The sequence below is a fragment of the Dipodomys spectabilis genome, unplaced genomic scaffold, assembly GCF_019054845.1.
Source record: "Dipodomys spectabilis isolate Male_0828 unplaced genomic scaffold, ASM1905484v1 ptg000043l, whole genome shotgun sequence".
Classification (NCBI taxonomy): domain Eukaryota; kingdom Metazoa; phylum Chordata; class Mammalia; order Rodentia; family Heteromyidae; genus Dipodomys; species Dipodomys spectabilis.
This window is the reverse complement of record NW_024870720.1, coordinates 24,978,713-24,997,551: the sequence shown is the minus strand read 5'-3', so window position 1 is coordinate 24,997,551 and position 18,839 is coordinate 24,978,713. Positions and strand designations below refer to the sequence as shown.

The following is an 18,839-nucleotide window of genomic DNA, read 5'->3' as shown; positions in this document are numbered from 1 at the left end:
TTACTTTCCTTTCCCTCTCCCTCTCCTTTTTTCTGTTCTTCCTTGCTCAGGGGTCTGCATCAGCATAATAGACATGAGAGGGGAAAAAAGTATCCTATTGAATATGGACCACTGCAATTATCTAAGTTTCATGACTGTCAAGGAAAAGTGTAGGATAACTGGAATCTTTGGAGAACACCTTCAGTTAAATTGAGTTCATTGTTGAAGTCACAAGGAAGAATAATTGATTCATTCAAAGAATGTTTACTAAGTGACTACAACATTCCAGAGGCAAATGCTGCCTATCACGAGAAAGGAAGTAGAAACGGATCCTGAACCCACATCTTAATTCTATTTGGATAGGGAAGCTAGAAAATAAAAATTGTCTGAAAGTGTCATCATAAGGAATACAATGATGTTCAGTAAACACAAAGGAAATATGAACATAGGATTCCATCCCTATTACTGGCAATACACAAATACAACACAATACAACTCAATATAATACACTGCAATACAATAAAAATCTTGCATAAATGTTGCATTTTGTTTGTTCTTGGGCTTTGTTTAGAAAGATTTTTCCTATTTATTATTTGTTCTTGGGATTTTGCTTATTGGGAGGATTTTTATTGTCTCAATTTCATTGTGTGCTGTTTTTATAATTAAGTTTGTATTAATTCTTGATTAAATTTCATAAGAATGTCATAATTTTCCCAAGTGTTCTAGATTATATATGATCAATTTCAAAACTCTGTGTGTGTTGAGTGTGTGTGTGTTGGGTGTGTGTGTGTGTGTGTGTTGGGGATGTGTGTGTGTGTATGTGTGTGTATGTGTGTGTGTGTGTGTGTGTGTGTGGTGTATGTCAGTACTGGAACTTGAACTCAGGATTACTTCATTCTTACTTGGCTTTTCCACTGTAAGGCTCCGTCTCTTTTATTGGAGACATACCTCTATTTACAACTTTTGCTGGTTAACCAAAAATTTTGTCAGAATGTGTGTCATGACTGGCTTTGAACTTTGATACTCAGATCTCACTCTCCTGTGTAGTTAGGACTACAGGTGTATGCCCTTGTTTATGTCTTCCTGCATGTGTGTGTGTGTGTGTGTGTGTGTGTGTGTGTGTGTGTGCGCGCATGTGTGTGTGTGTGTGTGTGTGTGTGTGTTTAATAAAACTTAGTGGTCTTCTCAATTACAATGCTGTCATTTATATATTATGTAATATTTCATCTCCATTTTTATTTATGTGTTTTCTGTTTTCATTAATATAACTAAGGCTTATTAAATTGACATTTTCAAAGCATCAACTCTGTTTTAATGATTCTAACCATTCTGTTTTTATCTCTAGTTCATTTTTTTCCTGCTTTCTAACATAGCTTTTCTACAACTAATTTTGTGTTTTGTTTGTACCTATTTACCTAAAAATATTGAAAATCCTCAGTTGGTAATTTATTTCTTTGGGTCTGTTTTTAAGGTAGGCACTCAGATGTATATTCTATTGAATATTGCTGTATCAGACAGATAAAAGTATTTGATGTTGATTATTTTATTTGGTGCCATGAATATTTTATATGTTATATTTGATTTCTTCATTGTTTTACTATTCTTCCTAATGTATATTGCTCGGTCCATATGTGTTTGTACAACCTTAATTATTCTTCTGGTTAATTACCACTTTTGTTCCTTGATGATTTGCTAAAATAAGAACTTTATTTTACCACATTTCATATATATATATATATATATATATATATATATATTTAGCATTACATTTTAGCTCAATAAGTGATTGGCTTTGTAAAATGTTTTAGGTAATCAGCAAAACAAAAGTATATTCTGCTGTTGCAGGTTGGAATACACTAATATGTCTATTAAGGCTACTTGATCTCTAGTTTAGTTAACTCTGATCTTTGTTGGACTTTGAATGATTTTTCTATTAATGACGGTAGAGCATGGAAATCAAATCCCTACCATTCTATCAGAACATAGTCTCCTCTGTAAGCGTAGTTGTATATATTTTAGGAAGTCAGTGTTCTGTTATGGGATGTATTTATCATTAGATATCCTTGATGGATTCTTTCTCCTGTATAGTAGTCTTACTGTCTTCTGAATGATTTGGACTTGCAACCTATTCCTCACATATGAGCAATTAGTTACTCCTGATTCTTTTTGAGTACTATTTTCTTGGACTATCAATATCAGTATATAATTTTCAGTTTATGTATGTCATGATATGTCATTCAGATTCTATTGTTTAGTTGGAAAATTAAGATCATTGACATCTAAGTTGATTACTAAAAGTGTACACTGGTACTGATAATCTATTGCTCTTTTCTGGGGTTTTGTGAGTGATCTATACTCATGTCTTTCTTCCTTAATTTAAAAAAATAATCATTAGCATTGTAAGTAAAGTGCAATTACAAACTCACTCTAATTCTAAATGGAGGAACCTACACTAACAATTAATACAATTATAAACTAAGAGACTAAGTAGAATAATTTCTCAGACCATCTACCCAAATCAAAGTATGAATTTTCTGTTTCTCTTCTTCCTGTCAAATACATGAACAATTATATGTACACTTACACAAATATACATAATAGAAGCTTACGTTTCATATTTTACATCTTCCAAATAAAATGCACTGAGTGAATTGAGATACAGATACTTTAACAATTTCAAAATGGTTTCTCTGTAGTTGTTCTTTTGTGATGAAGAATATCCAGAGCTCGGTAGACCAGGGCGTGGTGGTGTTTTCTCTGCGGTTAATGGTCAGTAACATGATAGTAGAAAGAGCCAACACAATTGCATCAGCTCTTACACAGATTCCACAAAAGGTAAACTAAAGCTGCTGGTGGATATTTTCTTACACAGATTCCACAAAAGGTAAACTAAAGCTGCTGGCGGATATTTATATAATGAATTTGTTAAACAGAAAAGGATTTGAGTGTCAAAACTTGCTATATGAAAAGGAATTGAATTTATAAAACACAAATAAATTATATCCTTCAGGAACTCTACTTAAAACACCTCAGACTGCCTTTGTCCTATTTGAGTAAGGAGAGTTGAAAAACCAACATAGTATATGTATAGTGCAGGAAAGAATGCAAAAAAAAGTCCTCTAAAACAGTAAACGGACATTAGTAACTTATTATCCAATACATAGAAATTAGGTCAGTGTACTCGTGTCATTTGAACTTTTATAAACTACATTTTAGGTTCCTGTTTGATGTAGGAAAGTTCTAATTAAACAAGTTATGTTTTTCTGAAAAAGCAATTACATTAATATTTGCATTGCACATGCAATGCATATATCCTCATATATACTTATGAGGATAGTTTATAAATTAGAAATCAGTTTATTATTTTTGACCATATGTATGAAAAAAGAATTAGAAACCTCTTTCAAAGGAATTGGTATTGTGGCTCAAGTGGTGCAGCACTAGCCTTGAGCTCAGGGACAGCACCCAGGCCCTGAGTTCAAGCTGTACAACTGACCAGAAGAAGGAAGGAAGGAAGGAAGGAAGGAAGGAAAGAAGGAAGGAAGGAAGGAAGGAAGGAAGAAAGGAGGGAAGGAAAGAAGGAAGGAAGGAAGGAAGGAAGGAAGGAAGGAAGGAAGGAAGGAAGGAAGGAAGGAAGGAAGGAAGGAAGGAGGAAGGAAGGAAGGAAGGAAGGAAAGAAGGAAGAAAGGAAGGAAGGAAAGAAGGAAGGAAGGAAAGAAGGAAGGACAAGTGAACAAATAAATCTTAGGAAAACCACTCTTAGTGGCCAATACACAGGGCAAGACCACTCAACTTTCCAAACAAAAAAAAAAAGAAGGAAAAAAACTCTCTCAAACTTTGCAGATTTTAAAACCAACATTATCATCTAGGTATTAGCAAACAGTTGAACAAAATTTCCCAACATCACAATGGGTTAAAGTGGCCATATTGTTATTAACCAATAAGCTCTTCTCTTTATTATTGTTATCTTTAAGTAGTTCTACAAAGGAGTTAACAAAGTAGTTTCTGAATACATTATATCTTGATCAATGTCACTCCTCTCAACATTCTTACCCATCCCTCTCCTACATACCCCTTCCCTTACTCTACTTAGTAATTTTGCAAGATATACATTGGATTCTTTTTTTTACATTTTTATTATTATATCTTTAAGTAGTTGTACAAAGAAGTTCCCATTCTACAAAATAATATATGAGTACAAAGTGTCTGACAACATTGTCATCCACTGCTTCTAACCCATCCCTTCTCTCACTTTTTTTTTTAACAATTGAGACTAGGTGATTACATAAATTTCACATATTTTACATTGGATTCTTGACTGCATTTTCAACCCTTTCTCATCATTTATTTACCTCTGTCTTCTTGACCCTACTCCACCTGAAGCTCTTCCACTTAATACTTAAAACATTACTAATTCTGGAAGTGGCACTGTGGTTCAAGTGGTAGAGTGCTCACCTTGAGCTGCAGAGTGCAGGGACGGTGCCCAGGCCCAGAGTTCAAGCCCCACGCCAACCAAAAAAACACAAAAAACAAAACAACAACAACAACAACAACAAACCTTACTAATTCTAAGGTGGGTGCAGGTGATTGATGACTGTAAACCTAGCTACTCAGAATCCCATGGTCTGAGAATTGAGGTTCAAAGCCAGCCTGGGCAAGAGAATCCTTCAGACTCTTATCTCTAATTAACTACCAAAAAGCCAGAAGTGGAGCTGTGGCTCAAGTGGTATGAGGAGCTCAGGAACTGAGCTGAGTTCAAGTCCCAGGACTGGCACACACACAAGAAATTCTACCTCTATCTACTAACCTTCTGGATGAAGGCTTAAAACTTATATTTCATTTTTTGTTCTTGTGAGTAATGCATATTTGTGGTTACTAGAAGTTTGAAGCATTTCCTACTTGAAATAGTTAAATTGATTTTTAAAATTAACTATCAATTTGCTTTTTGACAGATAAAATAAGGTATCTTGCAACAGATAACTTAAGGTACAAATGGCCATAATTAAACTGCTTCCAATAGAACCCAAGCTGAAAATAACAATATAATACTAAATGCTTATACTCACATTTAAGATAAACTATATAAAAATGAGTAATTGAGTAATTTCCACCATATATTCACAATGAGTGATTTACTTTAAATTAATACTAATTATTATAATTTTAGATTATAAAGTCTATCAAATGTAGCTATTCTCTGTCATAGATCTTTGGCCATATATTCATATTAAAATATTCTTTCTTAATTTATTATCTAGCCAATTGGAAAATGTTCAATTTGATAATCTCTTCAGTTCTTCTAAAGGGTCCACTTCAAGGAGAAGATTCGTCTGCCTTTGAATTCTGTAGGAATCAAGCATGTTATGACTTGACATTTGAGATATCAAATAATATTTTCTCTACATAACAGATATTATGGAGATATATAGGCAAGATACCAAATACCTTAGGATCCAATACTCGGCTGTACAAATAGATCTCCCAGAATGACCTCCTTGGTAAGACTCAGGGGAATAGTCAGTAAACTATGAAAAAAGTCACATCATGAAGATAATAGTTCAATAGGAAACAAATGTATTGAACCTTTATTATCTCGTCTCTAAAAATAACATTGAACTTTTGTAGTAAATAAATAACAAAATTGTCATGCTAGAATAATCCTATTCTTCCTGGGTAGAGAGGCACTTTGTGAATATCTCTCCTTCTCACAGTTGCTTATTTTTGAACTGCAACAGAATTTCAAATGTCATGGCAAGTGACTCCTTTCCTTGAAGTACTAGAAGCCCTGAACTTTTCATAGTGATAAACACACAAACATTATTGTGAGGCGGTAGCACGTTATTTGATGAAGCGTGGCTAGTATTTCCTTTCATACCAGCACCAACCACAGCCATTGCATTCCAGCAGTCTTTGGATGCCCTTGTATCAAACGCCATGACCTCACTAGCTCCTCATGAGAACATACTACAACATGTCTCCCAGACTTTTCTTCAATTGCCACTAACTACATCTTTCATACAAATATTTTTGTGAAAACATTTGGCTTTTGTTCTTCTTTTAATTCTTTTCATTTTTCAAGTCTCAAGCCACACAAGATGTGTTCACTGAGTCTTCCCTTGTCTGTCCAGTGAACTTTGGTGCTTGATGCTCTGAGGTTTAAAATTCAGGGGAGTTTCATGACTAAACTGCATGCTATGTCAAGAGCACTCACACTCAACACACTATATTGTACCTTTCTCACTTCATCTAAAACATACTTGATCACTTTGTGGAAATTCCCCCAAATGCAGGTCATCCCCAAACCAAGGCCTTGAACAATCATGGCGGAACAAATGGTGTCTATGGTGGGCATCCCTTTGTTGGTGAATCAACCTGATAACACTGCTTGGATGAAGGCCAAGGGAGCAGCTGTTACATTGGACTTTACCACATTTTCAAGTGTAGCTCTCCTCAATGGTTTGAAGACAGTCATTAGTAACCAACCCTTCTTGAGTATAACTACTTCTCCACCGGACAGTATTTACAGACCCATTCATCAGTAACAGTGCATCGATCTCATCCCCTTTCACAGGAGGATTATTCTTTAATAATTTAAATGAGTTTAATGTGATCTGGTTTGTAGTTTTGTTTTGGTTTTATCTTTTTATCATGCAGCTTGAACTCACAGCTGCCCCTTAATCTTCTCCATACAAGACTAGTGCCCTACCACTTTGAGCTATTTCTGGTTGTCCATTGTTTAATTGGAGTAAGAGACTCAGGGACTTTCCTTCCCAGATTGGCTTTGAACAAAATTGGCAGACCCTTAGCAAATCTTATCAGAAAAAGAAGAGAACACACCCAAATAAATAAACTCAGAGATGAGAATGGAAACATCACCATGGAAACAACCAGATTCAGAACATTATAAGGGAATACTTCTCAAAACTTTATGCTAATAAGTTTGAGAACTTGACAGAAATGGACCTCTTCCTAGCAAATATTCACATGCCAAAACTAAACCAAGATGAGTTAAACCAGCTTAAAAGGCCCATATCAAGCGTTGAAATAGAAACAGCAATAAGAGACCTTCCAGCTAAAAAAAGTCCAGCACCAGATGGTTTTACAGCGGAATTCTACAATGCCTTCAAAGCAGAGCTCACACCAATACTCCTCCAACTCTTCAATGAAATTGAAAGAGAAAGTTCACTACCGAACACATTCTATGAAGCCATCATAACCCTCATCCCAAAACCAGACAGGGACTCATCAAAGAAAGAGAACTATAGACCCATTTCTTTGATGAACATTGATGCAAAACTCCTCAACAAAATTTTGGCCAACCGACTTAAACAATTCATCCAAAAAATCATACACCACGATCAAACAGGATTCATTTCAGGGAAGCAAAGCTGGTTTAATATACGCAAATCAATTAATATTATTCATCACATCAACAGGAGCAAGAATAAGAACCACATGGTTATCTTAATAGATGCAAAAAAAGCATTCGACAAGATCCAACATCCCTTCATGATGAAGGTTTTGGAAAAATTAGGAATCCATGGAACATTCCTCAATACAATAAAGGCTGTATATGACAAACCTACAGCCAGCATTATACTTAATGGTGAAAAACTAAAGCCATTTCCTCTTAACTCAGGAACAAGACAAGGATGTCCACTCTCTCCACTTCTCTTCAATCTAGTATTAGAATGCCTAGCTACAGCAATAAGACAAGATGCAGACATAAAGGGAATCCAAATAGGGAAAGAAGAAATAAAACTCTCCCTCTTTGCAGATGACATGATCTTGTATTTAAAGAATCCCATAGACTCCACTCCCAAATTACTCAAGCTGATTCAAAACTTTGGCAAAGTAGCAGGGTATAAAATTAACCCCCCAAAATCAATGGCTTTTCTGTATGCCAACAATGAGAAAAGTGTGGCTGAAATTAGGAAAGCAACTCCATTTGTAATAGCCCCACAAAAAATAAAATACCTAGGAATTAACTTAACTAAAGAAGTGAAGGACCTCTATGATGAAAACTTTAAAATCTTGAAAAAGGAAATCAACACAGAACTTAAAAAATGTCAAAACCTCCCATGCTCCTGGATTGGAAAGGTTAACATCGTGAAAATGGCAATACTTCCCAAGGCTACCTACAAATTCAACGCAATACCTATCAAAATTCCAACCTCATTCTTCAAGGAAATAGAAGAGGCAATCCAAAAATTCATATGGAACAACAAAAGACCCCGAATAGCAAAAACGCTCCTCAACGGAAAGAACACTGCTGGAGGAATATCAATACCAAATTTCAAACTCTACTATAAAGCCTTAGTAATCAAAACAGCTTGGTATTGGCATAAGAACAGACCTCAGGACCAATGGAATAGAATTGAAAACCCAGAAATGAACCCACAGACCTATAGCCATCTAATCTTCGATAAGGGAGCTAAAACAATAGAATGGAAGAAAGACAGCATCTTCAGTAAATGGTGCTGGCAAAACTGGTTAACTACATGTAGAAAAATACAGTTTTTTTATTGCCCAGTCTTTTATCTTCTTTTCTCTATGAAAGGATACTCACTACACTGAGACAAGGAGGAAGGCCAATAGATAGATTATTTGAACTACAAAGATTTGGAATTTCTACATCTTACTCCTTGAAAATTTTGACTTCATGAAACAAAACCTGCTGAAACTCTGCCTAAGAGAAATCTATTCCTACTATCTTGGTTTTATTTATTCCCTTTTTTGGGTAAAGATGACTCTGCACCTTTCACTTAAGGTAAGGGAGATATGAATACTAGAGTAAAACATACTGTCAGTTATCAACTGGGTACCCATGGGTCATGCCTATAATCCTACCTACTCAGGAGGATGGGATCTGAGGATCTTGGTTCAACACCAGCCAGGGAAGGAAAGTCCCTGAGACATTTTCTCCAATAAACCACCAAAAAACCAGAAGTGGCACTGTGGCTAAAATGGTAGCATGCTAGCCTTAAGCTGAAGAACTGAGGGACAGCCCCCAGGACCAGAGTTCAAGCCCCATGACCAGCCCCCCCCCCAAACAGATACATATGTTCACATAAGTGTCTGCATTTTGTTATTGTCATAGAAAAAAGCAGTATCTAGCACCATTTTTCATTATGAACAGGTAAATCAAGGTCTTTGTAAAACAACATATCACAAATAATCATCCATTCATTCAAAATACATTTCAGTGGCAATAGTATAATGGAATTAAGTGCTGAATGTTTAGAGAAAACGTTGATACAAAGAATGTTGCAAGTAGTAACACTGATAAAGATGCATTGTACTCAGAAAATAAAGTGTTTAATTAAATTATTAATATTTTAATTTTATTTTATTGTAAAGATGCTGTTCAAAGGGGTTAGTTACATGAGTAAGGCAATGACTACATTTCTTGTCAAGCATTGTTACCCCTTCCTTTTTTGTTCTCCTACTATCCCTTTCCTCCCCCTAATTGAATTATTTTTATACAACTACTGAAGAAAATTAGAATATAAGTTTATAAAGTACTATATTACATTGGCCAAAAAATTCTGCTTAAATGGAAACACTACAACAAGTAATAAATATTGTTTAAAAAGTTATTGCAAGTAAAGATGACAAGCATAGTTATAGAAATTATCCAAGTTTCATTCATTGACTTGCCATCTACACAATGTGCATCCTACACAATGATTAGATCACAAAATGAGAGGAAGACACAGCATGGAAAGCAGTTAGTCACAAGGACAGTTCCCAGAAACTCCAAGGGCAGCTAAACAAGATCAGGCTCATTAAAGAGCAAAATCCAATTGGAGAGGGAAGCTGGAGCCAGATACTTATGAGGAGTTTGAAGCATCAGCACAGGGCACTGGAGGGCAACAAAGAGTGAAATGTAAGAGAAAAAGGATCAGATTTCTTGTTTTACTAAAAAAAAAAACTCTCAAAATGCATTTAGCATATTTAAATGCCATGAATGAGGTCATGAAAAGGGAAATTATTCAGAATGTAGGTACCAGAGGTCATGCAACAGATGAAGGAATCTAGCCTAGCAGGTTCATGGTAATGACTGCTTGTATAATACTAATACCACTTGGTACCATAGTTCTGAAAACACACAACAATATCAATAAAACACTTAAGATGTCCGTGGAAAAAGAAAAAAATAAACAGATATCATATAAGCCTGAGTTCACCCAAATCCTGTTTATTCTCTTGCAATTGTGATTGCATTGTGCATACTTTATGGATCTATGAAAGGATGTAGCTATACTGTAACATACAGACAAATTTTTCCATGAGTACAAATCAGAAAAAATTTAGAGAGGAAGACCAAACCAAAAAGACAGCTGACTCTTACCAAGATGTCTTTGAAGTGGATGTCCCTTCTTCTGCTGATACAAGTGATGTATTGCTTTAATGCTGGAAGTTGTGGGAAGGTGGTCGTGTTGCTCATGGAGTACAGCCATTGGATCAATGTGAAGATAATCCTCGTGAAGAGAGGCCATGAGGTCACTGTCCTGACATCCTCTGCTGCCATTCATGTGGATTCCGGAAATTCATCTCCTTTTGAATTTGAGACCTTCCCTACACCTTTGACTACAAAGGAATTTGAAAGATATTTCAAACATTCTGTCAATATAGGGACATATGAATTCCCCAAATACTCAGTCTGGAAATTGTATTCAAAAATGCAAAGCATGTTTGAAGAACATTCTGATGTGTTGGAAAGCTTATGCAAATACATGATTTTCAATGAGAAACTTATGAAAAGGCTACAAGAATCAAAGTTTGATGTCCTACTAACAGACCCTGTGGTTCCCTGTGGAGAACTTCTGGCTGAGCTACTGAAAATTCCTGTTGTGTACACTCTCCGCTTCTTCCCTGGCAATGCATATGAGAAACAGTGTGGAGGACTTCCATTTCCACCTTCCTATGTGCCTGTTGCTCTGTCTGAGCTCAGTGATCGCATGTCATTCATGGAGAGGGTGAAGAATATGATGAATGTGATTTTTTTTGACCTCTACTTTCAAACATTTAATGAGAAGAAGTGGAATCAGTTTTACAGTGAAGTTCTAGGTAAGCTACCACTTAAATTATTATGATTTAATCCTAACTATTCTGTTCCTTTGAAGATGAGCTGAAGTAAATATCAAACCTACACACTTGAGGGAAATACAGATCAATGACATGAGAGGCTTACATTAGAGAAGCAGTTAAAACTCTGGCCATCTCCTTTTCAGAAACATTTCCAGAAAACAATAACTCTTGAACCACAGACAGTTTTTAGAAAGCATTATGTATGCATTTTACTATAGTCTTATTTCAGCTTAAAGAATAATATAACAGGTACCAGGAGCTCGTACTGTCATGTAGCTACTTGGGAGGCTGACAGTTCAAAGCTAGCCCAGGAAGGAAAGTGTGTGAGACTTTTTTCTCCAATGAAACACCAAAAGACCAGAAATAGAGCTGTGACTCAAGTGTAATAGAGTGTTAACCTTGAGCAAAAGAAAAATAGCTCAGGGAGAGAAGGGGTGACATGGTGTTAAAAGAAATGTACTTATTACCTTATTTGTGCAACAGTAACCCCTCCTTATATCACACTTATAGTAACCTTAAAATTCAACTCTTTTACAAAGCTCAAGAACACTGCCCAGACCTGAGTTCAACCCCAGGACCAGCACAAAAACAAAAAGAACACAAAGAATAAATCTCATTAATATATTAATGACTATAGCTATGTAGATTTAGTCCTTACAGCTATGTAGATTTAGTCCTTATAGTTGATGATTAATTACCAAAACTATGTAGCATAAAGCACATTTTCCCAACTTTTGCAGATTAGTTTTCTCACTCACAAAGAAATCATTTACTCATAGTTGCAGGCATGATCCTTCATAATTGTTAAGTATTGTTTATCTCCCAGAGAAAATGCTTTAATGACTGAAAGTCTCTCCACCTCTCTTTCCCTCTCTCTATTCCTGGAGAGCAAGAGAATAATATTATCAGCTTCTTAATATAAACCAAATGCAGTACCACCACTCAGAATTTAGTTAGACTCTCAAAAACCCACTGTACTGGAAAATCAAATTGGAGAAACCTCCTGAGATAACTTTTTTAGAGTATTTATATTATTAACTGATTCTGGAGATCAAAATGTTTCTAGATTTTATTTGGTACATTTATAGCTTTGAAAGGATGTATTTTATATACAGAGTATTACATGTGTCATTATAAATAAATATCCTTTTTCAAAACACAATATCTAAGTGTCTTGCCTACATTATTCCTACTTATTTCAGAAAGTCACATGATTTGTTTCAGAGTAAATTTTTTCATGAGACTTGCTATTATGTTCTTTTCTCCACTCAGGAAGACCTACTACAATACTTGAGCTCATGGCCAAAGCTGATATACGGCTCATTAGGACCTACTGGGATTTCGACTTCCCCCGCCCACTGTTACCAAATTTTGAATTCGTGGGAGGACTCCACTGCAAACCTGCCAAACCTCTGCCTGAGGTGAACCTGTTGGCTTGGTGCTCCCTCTCTCTCTCTCCTTCTTTTCCCTCTTGCTTTTCTTCTCCCTCTCCCTCTCCTTCTTTCTGCACTTCTTAATGGCTTTGCATCCTCTCTCAGGGGGTCTCCATTAGCAAAATAGATTGAGAGAAGGGATGAAGTGTCCTGTTAGTTGTGGACTTGTGTATTTCCATTCAACTCTCTGTGCTTCATGACTGTCAAGATAAAGGTAGGAAAACTAGAATCTTTGGAGGATCTGCTCAGTTAAATTGAGCTTTCATTGAACGTCATAAGGACGAATATATGATTCATGCAAAGATTATTTACTAAGTGACTACAATATACCGGAAGAAAATGGTGGCTATCCTGAGAAAGAAGCAGAAACAGATTCTGAACACAGAGCTTGATTCCATTTGGATAAGGAAACTAGAAAATAAAAATTGTCTGAAATATTTTCATAAAGAATAGAATAATGTTAAGTAAACACAAAGAAAGCATGAACATAGAGTTCAATCTCTACTACTGTTATTACATAAATCAGAATAATACAATAAAAATCTTGTAAAATTTGGAAACCAGATCCCTACCATTATAGCAGGATCTATTTTTTTCCTGTAAACTTAGTAGTACATATTTTCAGAAATCTGTGTTCCTTTATGGGATTTATTTATCATTAGATATTTTTGATGCATCCTTTCTACAATATAGTGAGTGATCTGTGTCTTCTGAATGAATTAGGCTTAAAACTTATTTCTGAAATATGAGCAATTAGCTACTCCTGAGTCTTTTTGAATACTGTTTGCTTAGACTGTCAATGTCAATACACCACTTTCAGTGTATGTCTTTGACAGAGGGGTGAGACCCTTTCCAGAAGACAATTGCTACATCTCATCATTCAGATTCCATCAGTTAATTGGAAAATTAAGATCATTTACATCTAGGGTTAATATTCAAAAGTATACACTTCTGGGGTTGTGTGAATGATCTGGTATGTTCGTGTCTATGCTTCCTAATTTTTGAAAAATAATCATAACTATTATAAGTAAAGACCAATTATAAACTTCCTCTACTTCTAGCTGGTTACATTAGTAATGTAATTAATTACATTAGTAATGAAGATAATTATCATCTAAGACTCTAAGTAGAATTATTTCTAAGAACATCTACCCCAATTGATGTATGAGGATTCTATTTCTCTTCTTCCTGTCAAAAACATAAACAGATTATACATCTTCTTCCAAATAAAAGGAGCTAATGAGTGAACTGAGATCAGATATTATAACAAATGTAAGGCTGTTTTCCTGCTGTTGTTCTTTGGTGATAGAGAATATTCTTTCTTCACAGGAAATGGAAAAGTTTGTCCAGAGCTCTGGAGACCAGGGTGTGGTGGTGTTTTCTCTGGGGTCAATAGTCAGTAACTTGACTGAAGAAAGAGCCAACACAATAGCATCAGGCCTTGCACAGATTCCACAAAAGGTAAACTAACGCTCTCTGGTGGACATTAACAGAATAATACTTTTTCTTTTATTTCTTTTTTTAAAATTTTAATGTCAAATTCATGTACATAGGGGTTACAGTTACATCAATTAGTGAGTATATTTCTTCTCTAACTTGTTATCCCTTCCCTCATTTTTTTCTCCCTCTTTCCCTCCTTCCACAGTTGCTCCCCAAGTTATACATATCATTTTCAACATATTATCTTGTTAGTATCAATGCTGCATTGCACCCCCTTGTCCTATGTCTCACCATTATACAAAGTAAACCAATTTACCAATTCCAATAAATAATATTCTTCAAAAACCCTTTTGAAAACACATCAGACTACCTTGTCCTACTTGAGAAAGAGACTAAAAGTGTGGCAAAGAAAGTATTTTTTTTTAATCCAGAACAGTAAAGAATATTAGTAACTTCCTTTTCTGATACATAAAAAATAGTGCAATATGCTTGTGCAATTTGGGTTTTTATGGACCTGTCAGATACAAAACAAATAAGCTTCTCAATAAATACATTAAGTTCATCCAGAAGCACAATTACACTCATATATTTTGAATCATGGAATATAATACTATCAAACCTGTTTATGAGGAAATCTCTCAAATTAGAAAATCAATTCATTATTTTTTATTGTATGTAGGAAAATAGTTTTAATATACAATTAACTTTCTTAGAAACCTCTCTCAAACTTGGCAGATTTTATTGTTTTTTGTTTTTGTTTTTGTTTGTTGTTGTTGTTGGTTGTGGGGCTTGAACTCTGGGCCTGGGCACTGTCCCTCAGCTCTTCAGCTCAAGGCGAGTGCTCTACCACTTGACCCACAGCACCACTCCGGCTTTTTCTGCTTATGTGGTGCTGAGGATTTGAACCCAGGCCTCATGCATGCAAGGCAAGTTCTCTACCACTGAGACCTTCCCAGCCCCAAACTTGGAAGATTTTAAAAACAACTTTATCATCAAGGCATTCCCAAAGGGCTGGACAAAATTTCCCAACATGACAGGTGTTATTAACCCAGTGCCAATAAGCTCTCTGTTTTATAGTATTATTATTATCTCTTAGTAGTTTTACAAAAGAGCTAACAAAGCAGCTTATGAATTCAACATATCTTGATCAATGTCACTCCTTTCAACATTCTCACCCGTCCCTCTCCTATATATCCCTTCCTTTACTTAATTTTGCAGGATATACATTGGATTTTTGACTGCATTTTCTACGTCTACTCTTCATCATTTGTCTACCCCTGTGCCCTTGATCCCACTCCACCCCAAGCCTTTCTTCCTTTTTTTAATAAGTTTTTTTATTGTGAAAATACTGTACAGAGGGGTTAAAATCACATGAGCAAGGTAATGAGTACATTTCTTATCAAGCAATGTTGCCTTTGTTTTTCCCCTCCCATCCCTCCCTCCCATCTCCAAAACTGCATCCCCCATCTCCACAACTACATTCCCCCCCCCTAAATTGTAAAGTTCACTTTTAACAATACTTAAAAAAAAATTCTCATTCTAAGCTGGGCACTGGTGGCTGATGCCTGTAATCCCAGCTACTCAGGAGCCCAAGGACTAAGGATTGAGGTTCAAAGCCAGCCCAGGCAACAAAGTACTTCAGACCCTGATCTCTAATTAACTACCAGAAAAGCCAGGAGTGGAGCTGGGGCTCAAGAGGTAGAGTAATATCCTTGAGTATGAATTGCTCAGGGATAATGCCTATGCTTTGACTTAAACCCCCCGTACTGGCACACACAAGAAATTCTAACTCTATCTTCAAACCTTTCGTATTAACAGTTAAAACTGACATTTAGTATTTTTGAATAATGCTTATTTGTATTTAAAAGAAGTTGTACATACTTTTTAATTGGAATAGTTGAAATAAACTAATTTCTCAAAAGTATCCATTGGGGGTAGAGCTGTGTGGTAAGCAGGTGGTGGCTCTGTAAGGTCAACCGGCACTGGGAAATTTGGCCCAGGGTACAGAGCCCGAGGTGGCTGAAAGCCTTTGATGGGAGTTTGGGTGGAGTGGAAAGCCGGGGCAGTAATCGGTATGAATCACTTATAAATGGCACCCAAGCAGGACCCCAAGCCTAAGTTCCAGCAGAGTGTGCGAGTGCCCTGATTTCATAGACCTCTCATTTATGAACAAAGTGTGCTAAGGTTGCCATAAAGGGCAAAGAAGTGAATCGCTTTATGCGTTACAGTGGTTGGAGTAAGAATTTGGATGAGTGGGTTCCTGATAGCAGGGTACTGGTGTACTGGACACCAATCTGCAGAAACCACTTGAACTACAAAAGGAGCAGTATGTGCAGGGGAAGATGAGTGGGGGCCTGGAAAGAAGACATGCAGCCTGCAGCAGATGAGCATTGAAGTGAAAACCAAAAAGGAATAAGCAGAAAACATCTGGCAATGGAAATGGTGGCTGTACCCGCCAGACACTCCAGCCTCCTTGGGAGAAAAGGGCCCCGGGTGGATCCTATTGTTGAAAACCATGAACTGTTTATGCACAGCATGGAAGTTAAAGTGAAGATTGAGGAAGAGCTTAAATCATGGCTTTTGATCATTGCGACTTAATTACCAGACAGAAACAGCTGTTTTATTTTCCTGCCAATTAGAACGTGGATTCCATTCTGGAAGATCATGCAAAATTAAAGAAATCTGGAGAAAACACAGATAAGGAGTACCCTGTGAATGAAGTTGTGGCCGGGATTAAAGAGGACTTTGATGTGATGGTGGGCACCTGACTGCTCTACAAGTTTGAGAGGCCTCAGTAAGCACAGATTCTCACTGCAGGGACCACCCCGACACGCCCATGTCCCACCAATGGGTTGCACCCCACTCCTGCCTTGGGGCGATGATGGGTGACACCCTGCTGGATGAGAAGCGCCTGGCCCTGTTACTGACCTCTCTTCACGATTTCCTCAAGGCCCTGGCCACGAATTCCGGGATCCTCGTTAGTGCCAGCGACTACGAGGACCACTGGAAGGTCGAGTGAGCACTCACGTGGGATCTCTGGTGGAACACGTCCTTGTAAATGCGCACACGAGAGGGAAGCGATATTTTCTCCTCCACCTCTTGGACAGATGGTGCATTCTGAAGATGGTGGCGTGCTACAGAATAGCATGTTGTGTCGTTCATTTTAAGCAGAGAAAATAAAAGGGGTCACCACTGCTTTTCCTCTTCTTCTTTCCTTCATTTCCAAGTCGCTACTAGTGGACCCAGTGACAGACAAGAGACAGCTATCGCGTTGTTGCCTAGGTGACAAATCGACTTCCATGCTGGTGATCTCTTCCTCTGACATGACTCTCTTTGATAATGCATCCCTGTTAACGCCACGTCACCAAGCTGACCCAGTGCCAAAATTCTGATCATGTGTAGATTCGCGCCATGCCCATGATGTTCAATTTGGAATCATGGCGCTTCACCCATAGACCATTCCCCACGACCCTGCTAGGTTCCTATGCATTCCATCTCTTCAGTGGAGGAATATTGGTGGATTGCTTCATGTGTTTTATATTTTGTGTCCGATTCAAGTTTAACATGATGGATGCAAAGCATTGTGTAGCTACTGTTTGGGGGAAAAGGCAAATCTTTTTTTTTTTTTAAGTCAAATCTTTGATGAGTTGTTTTTAAAAACCTCAATAAAATTTTTTCTTTTAAAAAAGGTAACTATTAGACTTTTTAAGAGATAAGATGAGGCAAATTACAATAAATAATTTAAGGTAGTAATGGACACAAGGAAACTGCTTCCAATATGAACCCAGAGGGAAAAAATACAATAATAAATTCTTAAAATCAGAGTTAGCATAAACTTTATTAAAAAATGTGTAATTAAGTAATCTTCACAATATGATCACATAATAAATTTTTTAATATTAATAATTATATGTCATTTATTATAAAGTCCATGAAATGTAGATATCGTCGTTACAGATATCGTCGTTTCAGCAATAGTTTATATTAAAATATTCTACTGCAGTCCCTTATCTAGCCTGTGGAAAATGTTCAACTTGATAATTGCTTCAATTCTTCTAAAAGGTTTACTTCAAAGAGACGACTTATCTCTGTCTAAATTCTTAGGAATCAAGCATACTATGACTTGACATTTGAGATATTGAATAACATTTTCTCTACCTAACAGGTTTTATGGAGATATGAGGGCCCCAAACCAGAAACCTTAGGATCCAACACTCGGCTGCACAAGTGGATCCCTCAGAATGACCTGCTTGGTAAAACTAAGGAAACTAAAGAGTAAAAATGTGAATACAAAAAACACCTAGCACACTATGAAGATAATAGTCCAATAAGTAACAAATGTATCGAATATTAATTATCTCAAACTCAAACACTAACCTTTCTTCATATTTTTAGTATGAATAAATTACGGAGCTGTCATGTGAGGGTACACAGTCACATTCTTTCTGGGTAGAGAGGCACTCTCTGAATGGCCCTTTATCTCCTATGTTAGCTTTTCTTATTTTCCAACTGCAGATGGATTTCAAAAGTCATTGAGAATAACTGCTTCTCTTGTATTGGTAGGGGCTCTGCATTTCTCATAGTGATAAATATGCAAATATTATTCAGTGAGATGCAGCCTGTATTTCTATAGATACCAGCACCACAGTCACTGAATTCCTGCATGCCGTCCATATCACATGCCACGATCTCACTAGGTCTTCAGGAGACCATGCTGCACTTGTCTCCAGACTTTCCTTCATTTAAACCCACTGTATCTTTCGTAAAAATGTTTTTGTAACATTATTTTGGTTTTGTTATCCTTTTCTCAATATTGTTTTCATTTTTCAAATCTCAAGACAAACAAAATGCTTTCACGGAGTCATCACTAGTCTCTCCAGTGAGCCTAGGTGC

At 36.6% G+C, this 18,839-nt stretch overlaps 1 protein-coding gene and 1 pseudogene across 2 annotated transcripts in view; both read left to right on the top strand.

Annotated features, from left to right (window-relative positions):
- Positions 1-10,337: 10,337 nt before the first annotated feature.
- Positions 10,338-18,839, top strand: part of LOC122106782 (UDP-glucuronosyltransferase 2B31-like) — a 43,444-nt gene continuing 34,942 nt past the window's right edge. For both annotated transcript variants that reach the window (XM_042678321.1, XM_042678322.1), the window contains exons 1-4: positions 10,338-11,052; positions 12,346-12,494; positions 13,836-13,967; positions 18,112-18,199. In XM_042678321.1, coding sequence (XP_042534255.1) covers positions 10,338-11,052; positions 12,346-12,494; positions 13,836-13,967; positions 18,112-18,199 — 1,084 coding nt within the window. The remainder of the gene's footprint in view (positions 11,053-12,345; positions 12,495-13,835; positions 13,968-18,111; positions 18,200-18,839) is intronic.
- On the top strand, positions 16,036-16,965 carry LOC122106801 (annotated as a pseudogene).